Source organism: Plecotus auritus, assembly GCF_963455305.1.
Source record: "Plecotus auritus genome assembly, chromosome: 3".
Classification (NCBI taxonomy): domain Eukaryota; kingdom Metazoa; phylum Chordata; class Mammalia; order Chiroptera; family Vespertilionidae; genus Plecotus; species Plecotus auritus.
This window is the reverse complement of record NC_137772.1, coordinates 99,692,600-99,709,358: the sequence shown is the minus strand read 5'-3', so window position 1 is coordinate 99,709,358 and position 16,759 is coordinate 99,692,600. Positions and strand designations below refer to the sequence as shown.

General features: G+C 36.6%; 1 protein-coding gene across 1 annotated transcript in view; it reads left to right on the top strand.

Annotated features, from left to right (window-relative positions):
- The window catches only part of ZC3H13 (zinc finger CCCH-type containing 13), a 154,000-nt gene that overhangs the window by 118,744 nt on the left and 18,497 nt on the right, over positions 1-16,759 (top strand). The window contains exons 12-18 of the mRNA XM_080662520.1: positions 5,402-5,485; positions 5,835-6,384; positions 8,471-8,596; positions 10,203-10,306; positions 10,654-11,850; positions 12,491-13,003; positions 16,023-16,175. Of these exons, the coding sequence (XP_080518646.1) occupies positions 5,402-5,485; positions 5,835-6,384; positions 8,471-8,596; positions 10,203-10,306; positions 10,654-11,850; positions 12,491-13,003; positions 16,023-16,175 (2,727 nt within the window). The remainder of the gene's footprint in view (positions 1-5,401; positions 5,486-5,834; positions 6,385-8,470; positions 8,597-10,202; positions 10,307-10,653; positions 11,851-12,490; positions 13,004-16,022; positions 16,176-16,759) is intronic.

Below are 16,759 nucleotides of genomic sequence, written 5' to 3'. Positions count from 1 at the left end.
TATTAGGCCCATAAATAGTTAAGATTTTATGAAGGTCTTACTAACCTTGGCTGGTTACTAAAGTAAGGTTTGCTGTAATGCTGAGATTAGTATAGTACAAAACTTGATGGAGTAGAGAATTGAATATTGATGCTTCACAGTGAGCTGAATCAAAGAGGTAATACAGTATATTAATATGGAAGTACTGAGAGGAGAATGAATGACGTCTCTAAGACATAATGTACTTTAGGGAGTGTAGATGAAATTAGTGCTGGTTGGGTTGAGTTTGTTAGGATAAGCCTAATATTTAGGTTAAAAGATGATGTGTATGATTTCTTTAGACACAGTTGAGGCTGGAGTTTATATGTTCTGTGTTATATCTGAAATTATTTCTTTCCTAACACTGATTCACCTCTCTTTACTCTCTTTCATACTGTGTCCTGATAATGCTTTTTTTATATCTTATTCTTTTCCTTTTTTTTTTTCTAGTTTCATATTCTTGCTCAGGTTTTTCTCATGTCATGCCTGAATTCAGTAGTAGCATTTGGTTTCAATTTTATATTTAGTTCAACCCCACATGCATTAAGTTACTGAGAACTTTGGTAGTTGCTTTATGTATTCTCTGACTTAATATCCTTTTATAATATTAAATCAAAGAACATATGTATATTTTTAAAAATCATAAAATCCTTTCAAAATATCCTTGTAAGTGTAGATATAAAATCCATGTTTTATAATTTAGGATATTTAGACCGAGAGAAAGGTAGTGATTTTTCCAATATTACAGAGAAATAAGTTCCATAGCTGGAATTCAAACTTAGGTCTTCTGACTACAAGTCCTGTTCTTTTTCTGTTTTACTTTACTATAACTATTTCAACAAATATCATTTCTATAACTGAGATAGAAATATATTTTTGAGGTTAATGATATTCTACAAATGTTAACTGAGTCCCAATGCACTTTGCTAATAGAAGTGAAGATAACCTCTTCCCCCCCCCCCCAAAAAAAAAAAAGAAACAATGATTCAGTGCTATCAAGGAAACAAGCAAGGGACCCAAATATAGAAGTAAAGGTTTAAGAGATGGAGATATTTTTTATCTAGAGTATTTATGAAAAATTTTTTAAGAAATTATATTTATGCAGAGGCATAAATACAAGAGACGTTAGTATTGCACGGATTGCGAGTAAAAACGTTATGTGCAGAGAGAAGAGTATATGCCATGGGAAAATTTAATATGTCCTAGTTTGAAAGAAGATCAATGTGACTAGCGTATGGTGACAGTAGGTAGATGAAAGGAGGTTGAGGTTAGAGATGCGCCCAGGCACCTTGTTCTGTGCTCAGGAATTTAAATCTTCCCTTTAGTTTTTCATAGCCTAAATATTAGGTGTATCGGTTAATAATGCGGATTTTGTATTCAAAGAAAACACGATAATTTCAAGAGAAACATCAAAAGTACTTTATTCCAAGTAATGTCCATTGCTAGCTACAAATTTCCCCCATCTTTCAGGTAATTTGTGGATACCGTCCCAATAGAACTTTTCTTGTTTTGAGGCAAACCATTCAGAGACCCAATTTTCCACTTCTTCATACGTTTTGAAGTGCTGCTTAGAAAGTGGGTGTGCCATCGATCGGAACAAGTGGTAATCTGAAGGAGCAAGGTCTGGTGAATACAGCGGGTGGGTTAATACTTCTCAGGCAAGATCTTTTAACGTGTCTTTAACTGGTTTTGAAGTGTGTGATGGTGCATTATCATGAAGCAAAATTACTTTGCCGTGTCTTCTGGCCCATTCTGGTCGATTCACGATCAAAGCGTGGTTCGAATTGATTATTTGTTATCGGTAGCAATCAGTATTAACGGTTTCACCTGGTTTTAGAAGCTCATAATGCACCACACCTTTCTGATCCCACCAAACACAGAGCATTGTCTTCCTTCTGAAAGGATTTGGCCTTGCAGTCAATGTTGATGGTTGACCTTCGTCAACCCCATGACTTTGTGCATTTGGGATTCTCAAAATAAATCCACTTTTCATCACCAGTCACCATTCGACGCAAAAAAATACTTTCTTTTATGCTGTTGAAGCAACATTTTACTGATGACTTTTCAGTTTTCCATTTGTCTTTCATTCAGTTGATGTGGCACCCATTTTCCTTCCTTTAAAATCTTTCCCATTGCTTGTAAATGATCGAACTTGGTTGCTGAGCAATGTTTAATCTTTCTGCAAGTTGTTTTTGAGTTTGACACGGATCTTCATCCAATAATGCTTGTAATTATTGGTCTTCAAACTTTTTCAATTGACCTGGGTGTTCTTTGTCTTTCACATTGAAATCATTACTTACAAAGCATTTAAACAAGCGTTCTCAAGTATCTTGAGATGGAGCATGTTCACCATAAACTTCTCGAAGTATTCAGCAGCGCTTTTCTTCAAAATAATGAATTTAAACTTTCTGCAAATGCTCTTTTTTTGGCATGAAATTCGACATTTTTAAGTGTCAAATACCTATGATGTTAACACCTTCGGAAAATTTGACATATGAAGTTTTGAAGCTTGTTGTCAATACAACAAAATAGCATACATATCAAATCGCATATATATGAACATATGTGTAACTCCATCTATTGAAAAAAATGCGCATTATTAACCAGTACACGTAGTAGGTACAAATTGACAATTGAAGTGTGATAAATGCAACTACTATATAAAGTTCTATGAGAAGACAAAGGAGCAAACAGAATTCTGAGGAAATCCAAGAAAGCTTCCTAAATAGGGAACATCTGAACTAGGGTCTGAAGGATAGTAAGAGTTTGCCTAAAGCCGTGGTCGGCAAACTGCGGCTCGCGAGCCACATGAGGCTCTTGGCCCCTTGAGTGTGGCTCTTCCACAAAATACTAAGGCCTGGGCAAGTCTATTTTGAAGAAGTGGCGTTAGAGAAAGTTTAAGTTGAAAAAATTTGGCTCTCAAAAGAAATTTCAATCGTTATACTGTTGATATTTGGCTCTGTTGACTAATGAGTTTGCCGACCACTGGCCTAAAGTAATGATGGAAGAAACACTTTGCAGGGAGAAGGTGCAGCATGTGCAGACATACAAGACTAAAAGAAACATGTTTTGAAGTAGTAAAGAAGTATGAGGTTGGAGTAGAAGTATGCTATATTTGGTAGAAAAGGAAAGAAACTAGGAAAAAGGATTGATCAGAGTTGATAGGCCAGGTTTTCAGGCTTATAAGTCAGGCTGAAAATTTTGTATTTAATTGCCTTTTCACTGCTTTTTTTTTTTTTTTTTTAAATTGTCTAAAGTTTTACATATGTCTCCTTTCTCCCCAGTTGACCACCACCACCCCCCACCATTCCCTCCCCGGGCAAGCCCCCACCGCCCTAGTGTCTGTGTCCATTGGTTATGCTAATATGCTTGCATAAAAGTCCTTTGGTTGCTCTCTAAACCGCCCCCCCTCCCTTGCCATTTGTCTCTGGATCCATTCTTGTTCATCAAATTATGTTGATCATTATATCCCACATATGAGTGAGATCATGTGATATTTATCTTTCTCCAGCTGGCTTATTTCACTTAGCATAATGCTCTCCAGTTCCATCCATGCTGTTGCAAATGGTAAAAGCTCCTTCTTCTTTATAGCAGCATGGTATTCCATTGGGTAGATGTACCACAGTTTTTTAATCCATTCATCTGTTGATGGGCACTTAGGCTATTTCTAAATCTTAGCTATTGTAAATTTTGCTGCTATGAACATAGGGGTGCATATATCCTTTAAATAGCTGGAAGAACAGAGTTTTCATCAAAACTATGAGAGTCTGGGGAAAGACTGAAGACCACGGATACCAACCAGTTAGACTGTTGATGACATAGCTATCTTAAGAAGAGCTTATCAAAGTCTGAGTTAATAATATTAACTGTAGAGATGAAGACAGGAAATAGAAGAAATATTTTGAGAGTGAAATTGATGGTTACTTGAATATGATGGGATTTAGAGATTTCCAACTTTCATGAATGGGTATGTCACTCATTATGATAAAGGAAATATATACATTTTGGGGGAAAAGATAGAGAAGATAGTTTAGACATTAAACTGGTGTTCTTATATTTTTTTCCATTTTCTCTGAAGTAAGGAAGATTGTCATTTTGTTGGTAAAATACTTTTTATACATCAAAATATTGTCTGGGTAAAATAATCTATTCCAAGGGTGGGGAACATCCAGCCCACGGTCCGTATAAGGCCTGAGAAATCCTTTGGTCTGGCCCTGCTAAGCATTAGGGATGAGTTAATTAAATGTTTTACCAAATATAGCAGGCTAATTTTTAAGTTGATAACTTTGTATAGACTGCAAATGTAATAAATATCCAAATGGCCCTTGGCAGAAAAAAGGTTACCTATCCCTGGTATTCCCTTATTACTATAAGATGCAGTATTGAGTTTGTTTCAACATTTTGTAATCACTGTGACATTACTATGACCCTCAAACCAGGAATTCAGACAGTCATATAGATTCTGGGAATCAAAAGTGTAATATAATAAAATCTTTTTAAATAGTTTCAGCAAAGGTAAAAAGGATTTAAGAGAACTGAATTCTAATTCTACTGTCCTAATGTATTTACCATCTCTATGACTTTGACAAACTTCTGGAGCATAATTTCTGTGTTTTTAAGAGGAAAAGGAGGAAGGGGGCAGGACAAGGTTTGGTTTTGTTTTAGCTTTAAAATGTTACGAACTTTTATATCAATCTATAACTTCTAATGAGTATATATGGATAATTATTATCTTTTATATGTGGTAAGAAAGGAAATTTAAATTACTATAGTGAGCCCTTCCCTAGAAACATCCTAAAATTATTCTTCTTAATAAGTTGATGTTAGATATGCCACTTATAAATCTGTTGGCCATATTATAGTATGACTTTATAATTAACCTGTAAATATTATTATATAATATGAAAGTGGCTATCTCTATGGAAGAGTGCATGCCATTTTATTATACATTTTTTGATCCCAGAATAATTTTTTGCTTCACTAGGCGTTTGAGCATCAAGCATTAATTTTCTGTTTATATGATTTATGTATCAAAAAATATACATACATATATATAATGTGATGAGATTATTAACTCGTATTTTAAGAAAACAACTCTTCATCTGAGTAATGAGTTATGTGATTAAATAAAACTTTAATTAGTAGTTAGTTATTAATTGTAAATATAGCACATATATGAAACACTTTTTACATTTGATTATTTCAAGATTGCTAAGTGTCAGTACCCTTAATATTTTAGTTTATGGTAAATTGATATTGCAGCAACAAATATTTGTTTTGTTCTACTATTTTTTCCTCACATAATAGCTGCACTTTTATGTGTATATATTTTTGCCTGAAATTAGAGGTGTGACTTACGAGGGAAATTTTTTTTTTCCTTCAGCTCCTATGTTCTACACCTCCTGCTGCCCCTATCCTTTGCCACCAGTGTTCTCAGGTCCTGCTGGGGGGACAGAGAAGATCAGAGGTGAAGGGTAGAGATGGCAGAAAGTGGGGTTGGAGCAGTGGGCTGGAGGTAGGGTAAGGAGCATGCAGAGAAAGATCAAAGGTGGATCAGCGGGAGGAGGGTGGGGGATTGATGGGGAGCAGAAAACATGTTAGTTAGAGGGCAAAAAAAAAAAAATACCTTTAAGAAAAAATATTTTTAAACATCTAGGGGTGATTATTTGGATGATTAAATTAAATATAAAGGTGGTATCTGATTTATATTATTGCCACTGTGACCCTATACACATAAAATTTAAATTTTGCCATACTGTCTTACCAATAGGTTATCTGTCAAATTAATCACTGACAAAACTTGATTTTCATTGTAGATCAAAGACCAAGCTCACCAATTCGACATCAGGGAAGGAATGACGAGCTTGAGCGTGATGAAAGAAGAGAGGAACGAAGAGTAGACAGAGTGGATGATAGAAGAGATGAAAGAGCTAGAGACAGAGATAGGGAACGAGAGCGAGATAGAGAGCGGGAAAGAGAGCGGGAACGAGAGCGGGATCGGGAAAGAGAAAAGGAAAGAGAACTAGAAAGAGAGCGAGCTAGGGAACGGGAGAGGGAAAGAGAAAGAGAAAAAGAGAGAGACCGTGAAAGAGATCGTGACCATGATCGAGAGAGAGAAAGAGAGAGGGAGCGAGATAGGGAAAAAGAACGGGAGCGAGAGAGAGAAGAAAGGGAGAGGGAGAGGGAGCGAGAACGGGAGAGGGAGAGAGAGAGAGAGCGGGAAAGAGAAAGAGTAAAAGAAAGGGATAAAGAACGAGAGCGTCAGAGGGATTGGGAAGACAAAGGACGAGAGGACCGCAGAGAAAAGAGAGAAGATGTCCGAGAAGACAGGAATCTAAGAGATGGACACGATGAGAGAAAATCAAAGTAAGAGTGATTGTGAATCAGTTTTGTTTTGTTTTTTTCTTTTTAGGCCACCAAAAATTTTGGTTGTCTCCACCAAAAAAATTGGGAGAGAGAGAGAGATGTGAATCAGTTTTTTAAGTTACATCTCAATAAAGAATTAAAAATGTTTTATTTAATGCTTTTTAGTGTGCCCCTAATGGCTTGTTAATTTTTTCCTCTATACATGTTTCTGTATTTCAATTTTAATTATATAATTTTGTGTTTAAAAATTTTTTAATTATCTGGAAAAAATAATAGTTTTTTCATTCTTGAACTTCTTAATCCAGGGGCTATAATTAAATTATTCTTATTTAAATTACATTTTTGATGGCACATAGCTTATTCACCTACTTCAGACTTGTTTTAATAGGAAACCAATATAAAAGTGATAAAATTATTTAACTTAATTTTATCCCATCATATCCACCTTATAACTAGTTAATGGAGTTGATCAGTTACTAAGAGATATTGCCTATGCTATTCCTAATAATTCTTCATTAGATTTGCATACTGAAAATCTGGAGTCACTACTTCCAGGCTACTGAAACATTCACAGTGAGCTGAGGGCATTTCTGTAACCACTGCAGAGCTAGAAAAAGGCAAAGAGAGAGAGGTATCCTCTTTTGAGATGTGGAGTATAGAGATAATTAGGGACAAAAATGTGTTCTTATTCATAAATATACTTGAAGGCATTTTCTCTCCCCTCTCCATTTTTTTTTTAACCAAAATGAATTTATTTGCTCAAGTATCTAGGAAATCTAGGCTTACTTTTCATTTGTTCTGATGTATCCACATTCTCAAACAAAGCATCAGGAATGGTATACCTTCATTCCTTCACTTTTTCTTCTGTGCTAGTTCCAGTCTCAGAAAGGTTTTCTCCAAACGATGGCTAAGACAGCCCCACAATTATACCAGTCAGCTTAACAACCCTCTGTATTGGGGCTTTTATTAGTTGAGGAGCAGACAAGGGAACCAAGCCAATCACTTTGGCCATGAGAACTTTGGATTCTGATTGGTTATTTTTGAGGTTATACAGGCACAAAACCAAATTGGGAGTTAACTACTTTGTAAAAAGTATTAACTTAGAAAAAGGTATGGTTATGTTTGCTAAAATAAACTGTGGAAATATTTTATATATCTTCATTTTCTTTGGTCCTACCTCCAGCCATTTACCTCTTGATAAAGACAGACTCCAACTCAATGCTTTAGGCTTTTTCATCATTACTATTATGGATTATGGTTATGGAGAAACAACATAGCACAGAAGTGAAGGCCTCTTTGATTAGGTCCTAGCTTCCCTTCAATGTGCAGCCAAGATTTTCTGTAATTCACCCTCATTTTTTAAAAAAAAAAAATCTTACATTAACATAAAATTCATATACTACTTTTAATACATGTAGCACACAATACATACTACTTCTCATATCTCCTCTGACCTCTTTAGCTCTTTTCTAATATTAAAATTCTGAAATGTATTTTGTGTTTAATATGCAGTCCTATGCTTTGATTAGTACTTTTCCATGCTTCTGTTCTCTGCTTATAATAGCAAAAATTTCTTGTTTTTGTTTTTTGTTTTTTGTGACTAGACAATCCAATCATTAATAAGGACCTCAGTAACTACTTATTATATGAAGTTAATAAGTTGATGTCTTCATCAGTTGTATTGTCATCTCAGTAGTTGAACTTATCCAGCACTTTCTTTAACCACTATTATATAGAAGATTTGCAGAATTGCCATAGTATTTATTTTACTTTTGTTTCTGTAGATATTGTTTTGAAATTAAGGTCTGTGTTTTGCATGTTTTAAATTTTCACTTTATTCTAGTGTACCGGTTATCTCTTGCTGTAGTTTAAAACGGCAACTTTTTTGTTCATGATTCTGTGGATTAGCAGTTTTGGCGGGGCTCAGCAGAGCAGTTCTGCTGGTTTCACTTGGGATCAGTCATGTTTCTACAGTCAGTATGGCAGTTCACTTGGGTCTGAATGACTCCAAATGACCTTACTCTCATGTCTAGCAATTACTAAGCCATCTCATTTTTCCTTCATATGACTTCTTATCCACCAATAGCCTAAACTCTGCTTTTACATATGATGGTAGAAACATACCAAGCCAGCAAAAGCAGAAGCTGCAAGGCCTCTTGCGTCTTATCTCTCCAAACTTACAGTGTCACTTTCACGACATTCACTTGTCACGGTAAGTCACTGGGCCAGCCTAGATTCAAAGAATGGGAAAATATACTGCCTGAAGATGGGAGGCGCTTCAGATAAAGAATTGCACAAGGTTGGGTTTGTAAATTGTCATACTACATCTGAGGCCTCCTTCTCCACCTGGTTGCTCACTTATAAAAATGAGCTATCAAGGAAATAACTGTGCTATAATATGTGTCACAACTTTTGAACATAGAATTTATTAACAAACAATGTTATTAAAAAATAGTTGGTCAAAATTTAATGAACATATAGGAAAACACCAGAATTACTTAAGTACTCAGATATAAATCACTACTCATTTAAAATTCAATGGAAGAACAAGAAAGGTAATGAACATATGAATTATTTTACTAATTTTCACCAAGCAAGTGCTTTAGTTCTAAGAAGAGGAAAGGAACTAATTTTTACATAACATGCCTGGCACTGGGCTTATGACATAACTAATTTATTCCTCATTACAATTTTATGGTATGGACCCTTGTTTTTCCCCCCCATTTTCAGGTGAGAAAGCTAAAATTCAACGACTTTAAGGAATATACCTAAAGATGGATAATAAGTAACATGGCTATAAGTTTAACTCGTCTTTTGACTGTAAAGCTAATATTGTTTTCATTTGGCTTCCCAACAGTATAAAAGCATAAAATTAATTAATTTTAGTAGAGGGCTTGTGAATGATTCCTCTGCTGCATGCTTTCCATCTTGCAGTATTTATACCTAGTGATTTTCAGTTCAGTGATTCTACATGTATAATGAAGAAAGGAAGATGTGTTGCTATGTATTTTTTTAAGTTCACAATTATAAGTCATAGCAAATGAAGTTTTTCATTTTATTAAAAACGCTGACTGTATGATATAGCGCTGACAATATTGCTATCCTACAGTTATTCTAGTACTAGAGGCCCGGTGCACAGGAGGGGGTGTCCCTCAGCCTGGCCTGCACCCTCTCCAATCCAGAACCCCTAGGGGGATGTCTGATTGCCTCTCGCCAGGACCGCTGGCTCCTAACCGCTTGCTTGCCTGCCTGCCTGATCGTCCCTAACCACCTCTTCCTACCGGCCTGATCGCCCCTAACTGCTCCCCTGTTGGCCTGATCACCTCTAACTGCCTCACCCCACACCTGGGAACCAGGATTCCCTCCTTTGGCCAGTTGCAGGTACCCGGGACCTGGGCTTCCCTCCCACTGGCTGGCTGCAGGCAACCAGGACCCAAGCCGGCTTCGCCCTGGATGACCACAACCGTAGGGGACAGTGGGCAGGTGGCTTGTCCCTCTCCTGGACTGGGTCGCAGGCACAGGTGCAGCCACTGGCACCCAGAACCGCAGAGCGGGCAGCTTGTCCCTTTCCCCGGGCCACAGCCTGGCTGGTCCCCATTCCTCTCTCACAAGCTCATTTGTGCCTGGCTGGTCCCCATTCCTCTCTCCCCAGTGTTAAGTGTCTGAGCCATGAGGCCGTGATGGCCATTTGCATATTCGCTCTTTATTATATAGGATTATATAGGATAGTGAAGAAATAATAGTTTTTAAAAAACATATTAAATAAATCTCTTTACAACTCCTAGAATTTTATGAATTATATTTTTTGTCCAACTTAGGAAGCGCTATAGAAATGAAGGGAGTCCTAGCCCTCGTCAGTCACCTAAGCGGCGACGAGAACATTCTCCTGACAGTGACAACTACAACAGTGGTGATGATAAAAGTAAGCAGTGTCTGTTTTCTATGTTTCTATATTCATATTCATTTATAACCATAAGACTTCTCTTTGACATTAGTAGGAAGTGATGAATTCAGATATAAATTTTTTTCTTTTGCTGCCTCTGAATGTCTTCAGTGTGAGTAAAGTATGTGTTAGAAATAGTTATTTTATCACAATGGAACTGTCATTTCCTACTATTTGCAGAAAAGCCATATTTTAATTTTTATTAAAATGATTGCCATTTTTCAAGTTTTAAAATGAAAATAAAAGATTGGCTTATTATTAGTTATATATTACCTGAAAGTTTGTTAATTTGGTGAAAGTGTAATTACTTTTATCTGTTTGAATAGATGAAAGACACAGACTCTTGAGCCAGGTTGTACGACCTCAAGAATCTCATTCTCTCAGTCCATCACACTTTCCAGAAGACAGGCAGGGTAGATGGAAAGAGGAAGATCGTAAACTAGAAAGAAAAGAGAGTTCAAGGCGCTATGAAGAGCAAGAGCTCAAAGAGAAAGTTTCTTTAGATAAGCAGAGAGAACAGACAGAAATCACAGAAAGCTCAAGAATTCGAGTACAAGACATGCTAGGACACCACCCATCTGAAGACCGTGATACATCTGATGGAGCTCATGATGAAAATAAGAAAAAAGCAAAAATTCAAAAGAAACCTATTAAGAAAAAGAAAGAGGATGATGTTGGAATAGAGAGGGCTAACACAGAGATAGCATCTGAAGATGGTCAAGTATTTTCACCAAAAAAAGGACAGAAGAAGAAAAGTGTTGAAAAAAAACATAAGAGATCCAGAGGTGATTCTGATATTTCTGATGAAGAAGCAGTCCAGCAGAGTAAGAAGAAAAGAGGCCCCCGGACTCCACCTATAACAACCAAAGAGGGATTGGTTGAAATTTCCAGTGATAAGGATTTGACTATAGAAGATCCTCAGAGAAAAGAAGATACAGCGTTTAGTGACTGGTCTGATGAGGATGTGCCTGACCGTTCAGAGTTGACAGAATTAGAGCATGCTGCCACAGCTGCTGCTCCTAGAAGGACTTCTTCTCCATCTTCTCTTCCCCCTCCTCCTCCTCCTGTGGCTACCACTCCTACTATGACTGCTTCTGCTACTCTTGCCACTACTGCTACTGCTATCAGCACCTTCAGCCCATGTACCACCACTATTTCCACTTCTGTCATCTCCACCAATACAAGTGAAGACTCTCATAGAAAATGCCATAAAACACGAGCTGAAAAAGTAGAGGCACCTCATGTTACTATAGAAGATGCATCACATCGCAAACCAGTGGATCAAAAGAGGAGTAGCAGCCTTGGGAGCAATCGGAGTAATCGTAGTCATACATCTGGTCGTCTACGTTCCCCGTCCAGTGATTCGGCCCATCGAAGTGGAGATGACCAGAGTGGTCGAAAGAGAGTACTGCATAGTGGCTCAAGAGACAGAGAAAAAACAAAAAGCTTGGAAGTCTCAGGAGAGAGAAAATCAAGGATTGATCAGTTAAAGCGTGGAGAGCCCAGTCGAAGTATTTCTTCAGGTAATAAATTGAAATATAATTTAGCTGGTGATTCCTGTGTTAGCATATTTTGTACAAATTATAATTTTAAAGTAAATGCTAAATTTATTACTTCACTCACTGCCCTAAATTTCAAGGAACTTAATTAGAAGTTTAACCATCCCTCCAAAATGTTACCTGTTACCACATTAATATCAATATTATAGTAAAGGTACATTCAGTGATGTCAGTCTGCTTAATATCAAGATTTTAGTAGTATATCTTGATGAAAGGGCTTATGTTTTCAAATCATTTTTTCATGCCTAAAATTTTAACCTTTCTGCTCTTCCAAGAGCTAGTTCATTCTCTTTTGACCACAGAGACTAAAGTAGGGGGATAGGAAGAGATCAGATAATGAAGTGATGATTCTGTTAATGTGTAATCATTTTATGTACTTATTTCTTTGAAGATATTTTGTGGTTATCGTGATAATAGACAAGAAAACATGTGTTTTACATATCAGTTAGCACTCTGAGAGATCAGTTTTTCCTTAAGTGAGTTCTTTGGATAGTGGGAATAAATATAGAAAAACATAAATTGTAAGCTTTAAAGGACCCTAAAATGAAGCATATTATTACTATTTTATCATGTTAACTCTTTGTGTATGATATATTTATTTTAGATCGCCAGGATTCAAGAAGCCATAGTTCAAGAAGAAGTTCTCCTGAGTCAGATCGACAGGTTCATTCAAGATCTGGGTCATTTGATAGCAGAGATCGGCTTCAAGAACGTGATCGGTATGAGCACGATAGAGACCGGGAAAGAGAGAGGAGAGATACAAGGCAGAGAGAATGGGATCGAGATGCTGATAAAGACTGGTCGCGTAACAGGGACCGAGATAGATTACGGGAACGAGAGAGAGATCGAGACAAAAGGAGAGACGTGGACAGGGAAAGAGAGAGACTAATTTCTGATTCTGTGGAAAGGGACAGAGACAGAGACAGAATTTTTGATAGTTCTCAAACAGAGTCTATAAAACGCAGTGAAGCAAAAGTGGAGCCTGAACATGAAAGAGACCTAGAAGGCACTTCTCGAGACTCTGTAGCTTTGGATAAAGAAAGAATGGATAAAGATGTAGCTCCCATACAGGGATTTGAAGATATAAATAAAGCTGGAAGAACTGAGAGTCTGGAAGGTGAGTCACACCTTATTGTCTGTTATACTGCTCCATTCCTGTTCAAATTTTATAGAAAACCATTGTTTTAAAAGGTAACCTACTGATTCCATTGTTTTAAGGAAAAATAGATTTCATAAGGCAACATAGGGTTTTTGTTTTTTTGTTTTTCATGTTCCTTTTTTTTTCCCTTTATTGATTAAGGTATTACAAATGTGTCCTTATCCCCACCAATCCTGCCCTCACCCTTACCCCCTATTGTCTGCGTCCATTGCTTATGCTTATATGCATGCATACAAGTCCTTTGGTTGAGCTCTCCCCCACCCTTCCCTACCTTCTCTCTGAGGTTTGAGCATCTGATCGATGCTTCTTTGTCTCTGGATCTGTTTTTGTCTATCGGTTTATGTTGTTCATTACAATCCACAAATGAGTGAGATCATGTGATATTTATCTTTCTCTAACCTACTTATTTCACTTAGCATAATGTTTTATAAGACATATTTTTAAAATGTGTTCTCATCCTAGCTGGTTTGGCTCAGTAGATAGAGCGTCAGCCTGTGAATCAAGGGTTCCAGGTTCGATTCTGGTCAAGGGCAGATACCTTGGTTGCAGGTTCCTCCCTGGCCTAGGCCCTGGTCGGGGCTCATGCAGGAGGCAACTAATCAATGTGTTTCTGGTATACTTAGTATATAAACAGTAATATTTTATTGGCCATCTTGTAGCATTGGGCCCAGAGTATAATTCACATTCTTCTAAAATGAAACATCCTTACATCTTTTGGTTATCTGAATTAATATTCCAATATGTCATCTGTTACACATTTTTCTACTTGACTTGACAAAAACACTCAATGTTCTTCAATTACATTTTCCTCTCAATTTTGAGTTCAGATAGCATCAGTTCGGGAGCCATAATACTAATGGAGGTATATAATTGAATATAATTAAACTAATGATTATAATAGTTCTCTTGTTACCCTTTTTTAAAACTATATCATTCATTGGTTGTGGTCATTGATAACATAGCATAGAAACATATAGGTGAATTACCTACTGTGAGATGAAACATTTTATTCACCTATAGTAGGAAAATGAGTTGGATAAACTTGAAAATTGAAAAATCCTATCATTCGCACTTGTTAGATGTATCTACCTAATAAAAGAGTAACATGCTAATTGACCGTACCTTTGCGACGCCCACCAGCCAATCAGGAGTGAGAATGCAAATTAACCCAACAAAGCTAGCGCATTAATTTACATACGCAGGCACCCAGTGGGTGACAACACAGGCGTTCCGCACCACCCCAGCTGCTCAGGGCCTCTGGGCAGCTTGGGAAGGCAGAAAGGCAGCTCCGGCCAGAGCGAAGGTGGTGCCGGCAGCCAGGGGAACGAAGGCCCATTCTTGCACGAATCTTCATTTGTGCATTGGGCCACTAGTATTTATATAATGAAGTTATTAAAATTGGTTATCTTATAAGTGAATTGGTGAGGGTATGGAAAGATTATTACAGAATTTAGTAGAATAGAAAATTATTAGAATGCTTAGAAACATCTCATAGTTTATTATACTTTATTTGCTGCAAATATTTATAAAGCATACTGTTGCATTTTGAAAACTAGTGTTGTAAACTTAATAAAGTATATTGATAACTAATGATTAGAAACATTAAATGTACTCTGTAATTTTAGGATAATTTAAGTTCACAACTAACTCACTAGGGGTGTAGGTGGTTGAGAAAAGTTGATAAAATCAAGAAGTAAAATATATACCAGTGGTACTAATAAAAATGTGCTAAAATTATATTACAGCATTCCTTATAAAATTATGTTCATTAAAGAATAATGTTGGTGCCGAAACCGGTTTGGCTCAGTGGATAGAGCGTCGGCCTGCGGACTGAAGGGTCCCGGGTTCGATTCCGGTCAAGGGCATGTACCTTGGTTGCGGGCACATCCCCAGTGGGGGGTGTGCAGGAGGCAGCTGGTCGATGTTTCTCTCTCATCGATGTTTCTAGCTCTCTATCCCTCTCCCTTCCTCTCTGTAAAAAAATCAATAAAATATATTTTAAAAAAAAAAAAAAGAATAATGTTGGGATAGGGAAGATGAATTGTGATATGGGGGGAGAATTAATAGCACTTTTACATTTTTACCTCACTGCTATAAAGTCATTTATATGAGCTAAATTTTATTAACAGGTTTGCAAGTTTTTAAAAAACTAATGAGTTTTGCCCTGGTCTGGTTGCTCAGTTGATTTGAGTGTCATCCTATACACCAAAAGTTTGGAGGTTTGATTTCCTGGTCAGGGCACATACCTAGATTGGAGGTTCGATCCCCAGTTAGGGCCCGTGTGGGAAGGCAGCCTATTGATGTTTCTCACATCAATGTTTCACTCTCCCCCTTGCTTTTTTCTAAGAATTAATAAAAACATGAGTTTAAGTAAAGCAATCAATGCATCCTTTTGAAGTTAGTCTATTTGTCTGGATTTACTTAAAGTTTTACTGTATAAAATTATGTTATATACGGTTTGGCTCAGTGGATAGAGCGTCGGCCTGCGGACTGAAGGGTCCCAGGTTCGATTTCGGTCAAGGGCATGTACCTTGGTTGCGGGCACATCCCCAGTAGGAGGTGTGCAAGAGGCAGCTGATCGATGTTTCTCTCCCATTGATGTTTCTAACTCTCTATCTCTCTTCCTTCCTCTCTGTAACAAATCAATAAAATATATTAAAAATAAATAAATGTAAAATAAAATTATGTTATATAATATGTTATATAATCAACATTAACATGTTAGCTTCTATTTCACATATTTTAACCTATTTTGATATGGCTGTCCCTATGGTGTTCTTACCATTAAAATTAAATTTGACTATATTTTTTCAGTTTTTTTATTCAAGTGTTTTGAATAATTAAAAAATGTCATTTTCTAGTGAAAATACTTCTCTTGTTGTTGTTTTTTAGTGACGCAGCCTCTATATCTTTGGTTTGACTTAGACATTCTTTCCCTTAACGCTCTCTTTGACGTGAGATTAATTTTTCTAATTAGCAGGAGATGATGAATCCAAGTTAGATGATGCACATTCATTAGGATCAGGTGCTGGAGAAGGATATGAGCCAATCAGTGATGATGAACTAGATGAAATTCTGGCAGGTGATGCTGAAAAGAGGGAAGACCAGCAGGATGAGGAGAAGATGCCAGGTAAATCATTTGCAAAGGTGATTGATCACAAAAATTATATGATTTATGGTATGAAGATATTTTTGTTCCCTTTCATGCTATAAGAATTGAATAAAGTCAGTTAGAATTTCCCCCTTTATGTTTTAAGTAACATTGACAGTCCAATAAAATGAAAATTGTAGTAAATAATTGTCAATAATTATAGTCAATAAAAATGCTGTGTTCATTTTTAAGTAGACTTTGCCTTTGAATTGGGAAAGGACTCATTTAAAATAGCAAAATTGGAAGATTTCCTTTTCAGAGTTTAAGATTCATATTTTATATAACTTGGAATCTAGCCAAATAGTACTGATTTTCTGGCAGTGTTCTAGATACTAGGTATATGATACAGAGCTTCACAACTGTGGTCCCATAAACCAACTTTGGAAATGACTGTTCAGAAATTTATAAGAGTTGAAATTATATTTGAGCACTATTTCTATATCTCTTTCTACAATTTTCTAAATTCATTAATTATTTTCACTTACACTACTTTATGCCTTGCCAGAGCTTACTCCGTTGACTATATCAATCACCCCATTTAATCTGGTTGTTAATAACAAGTT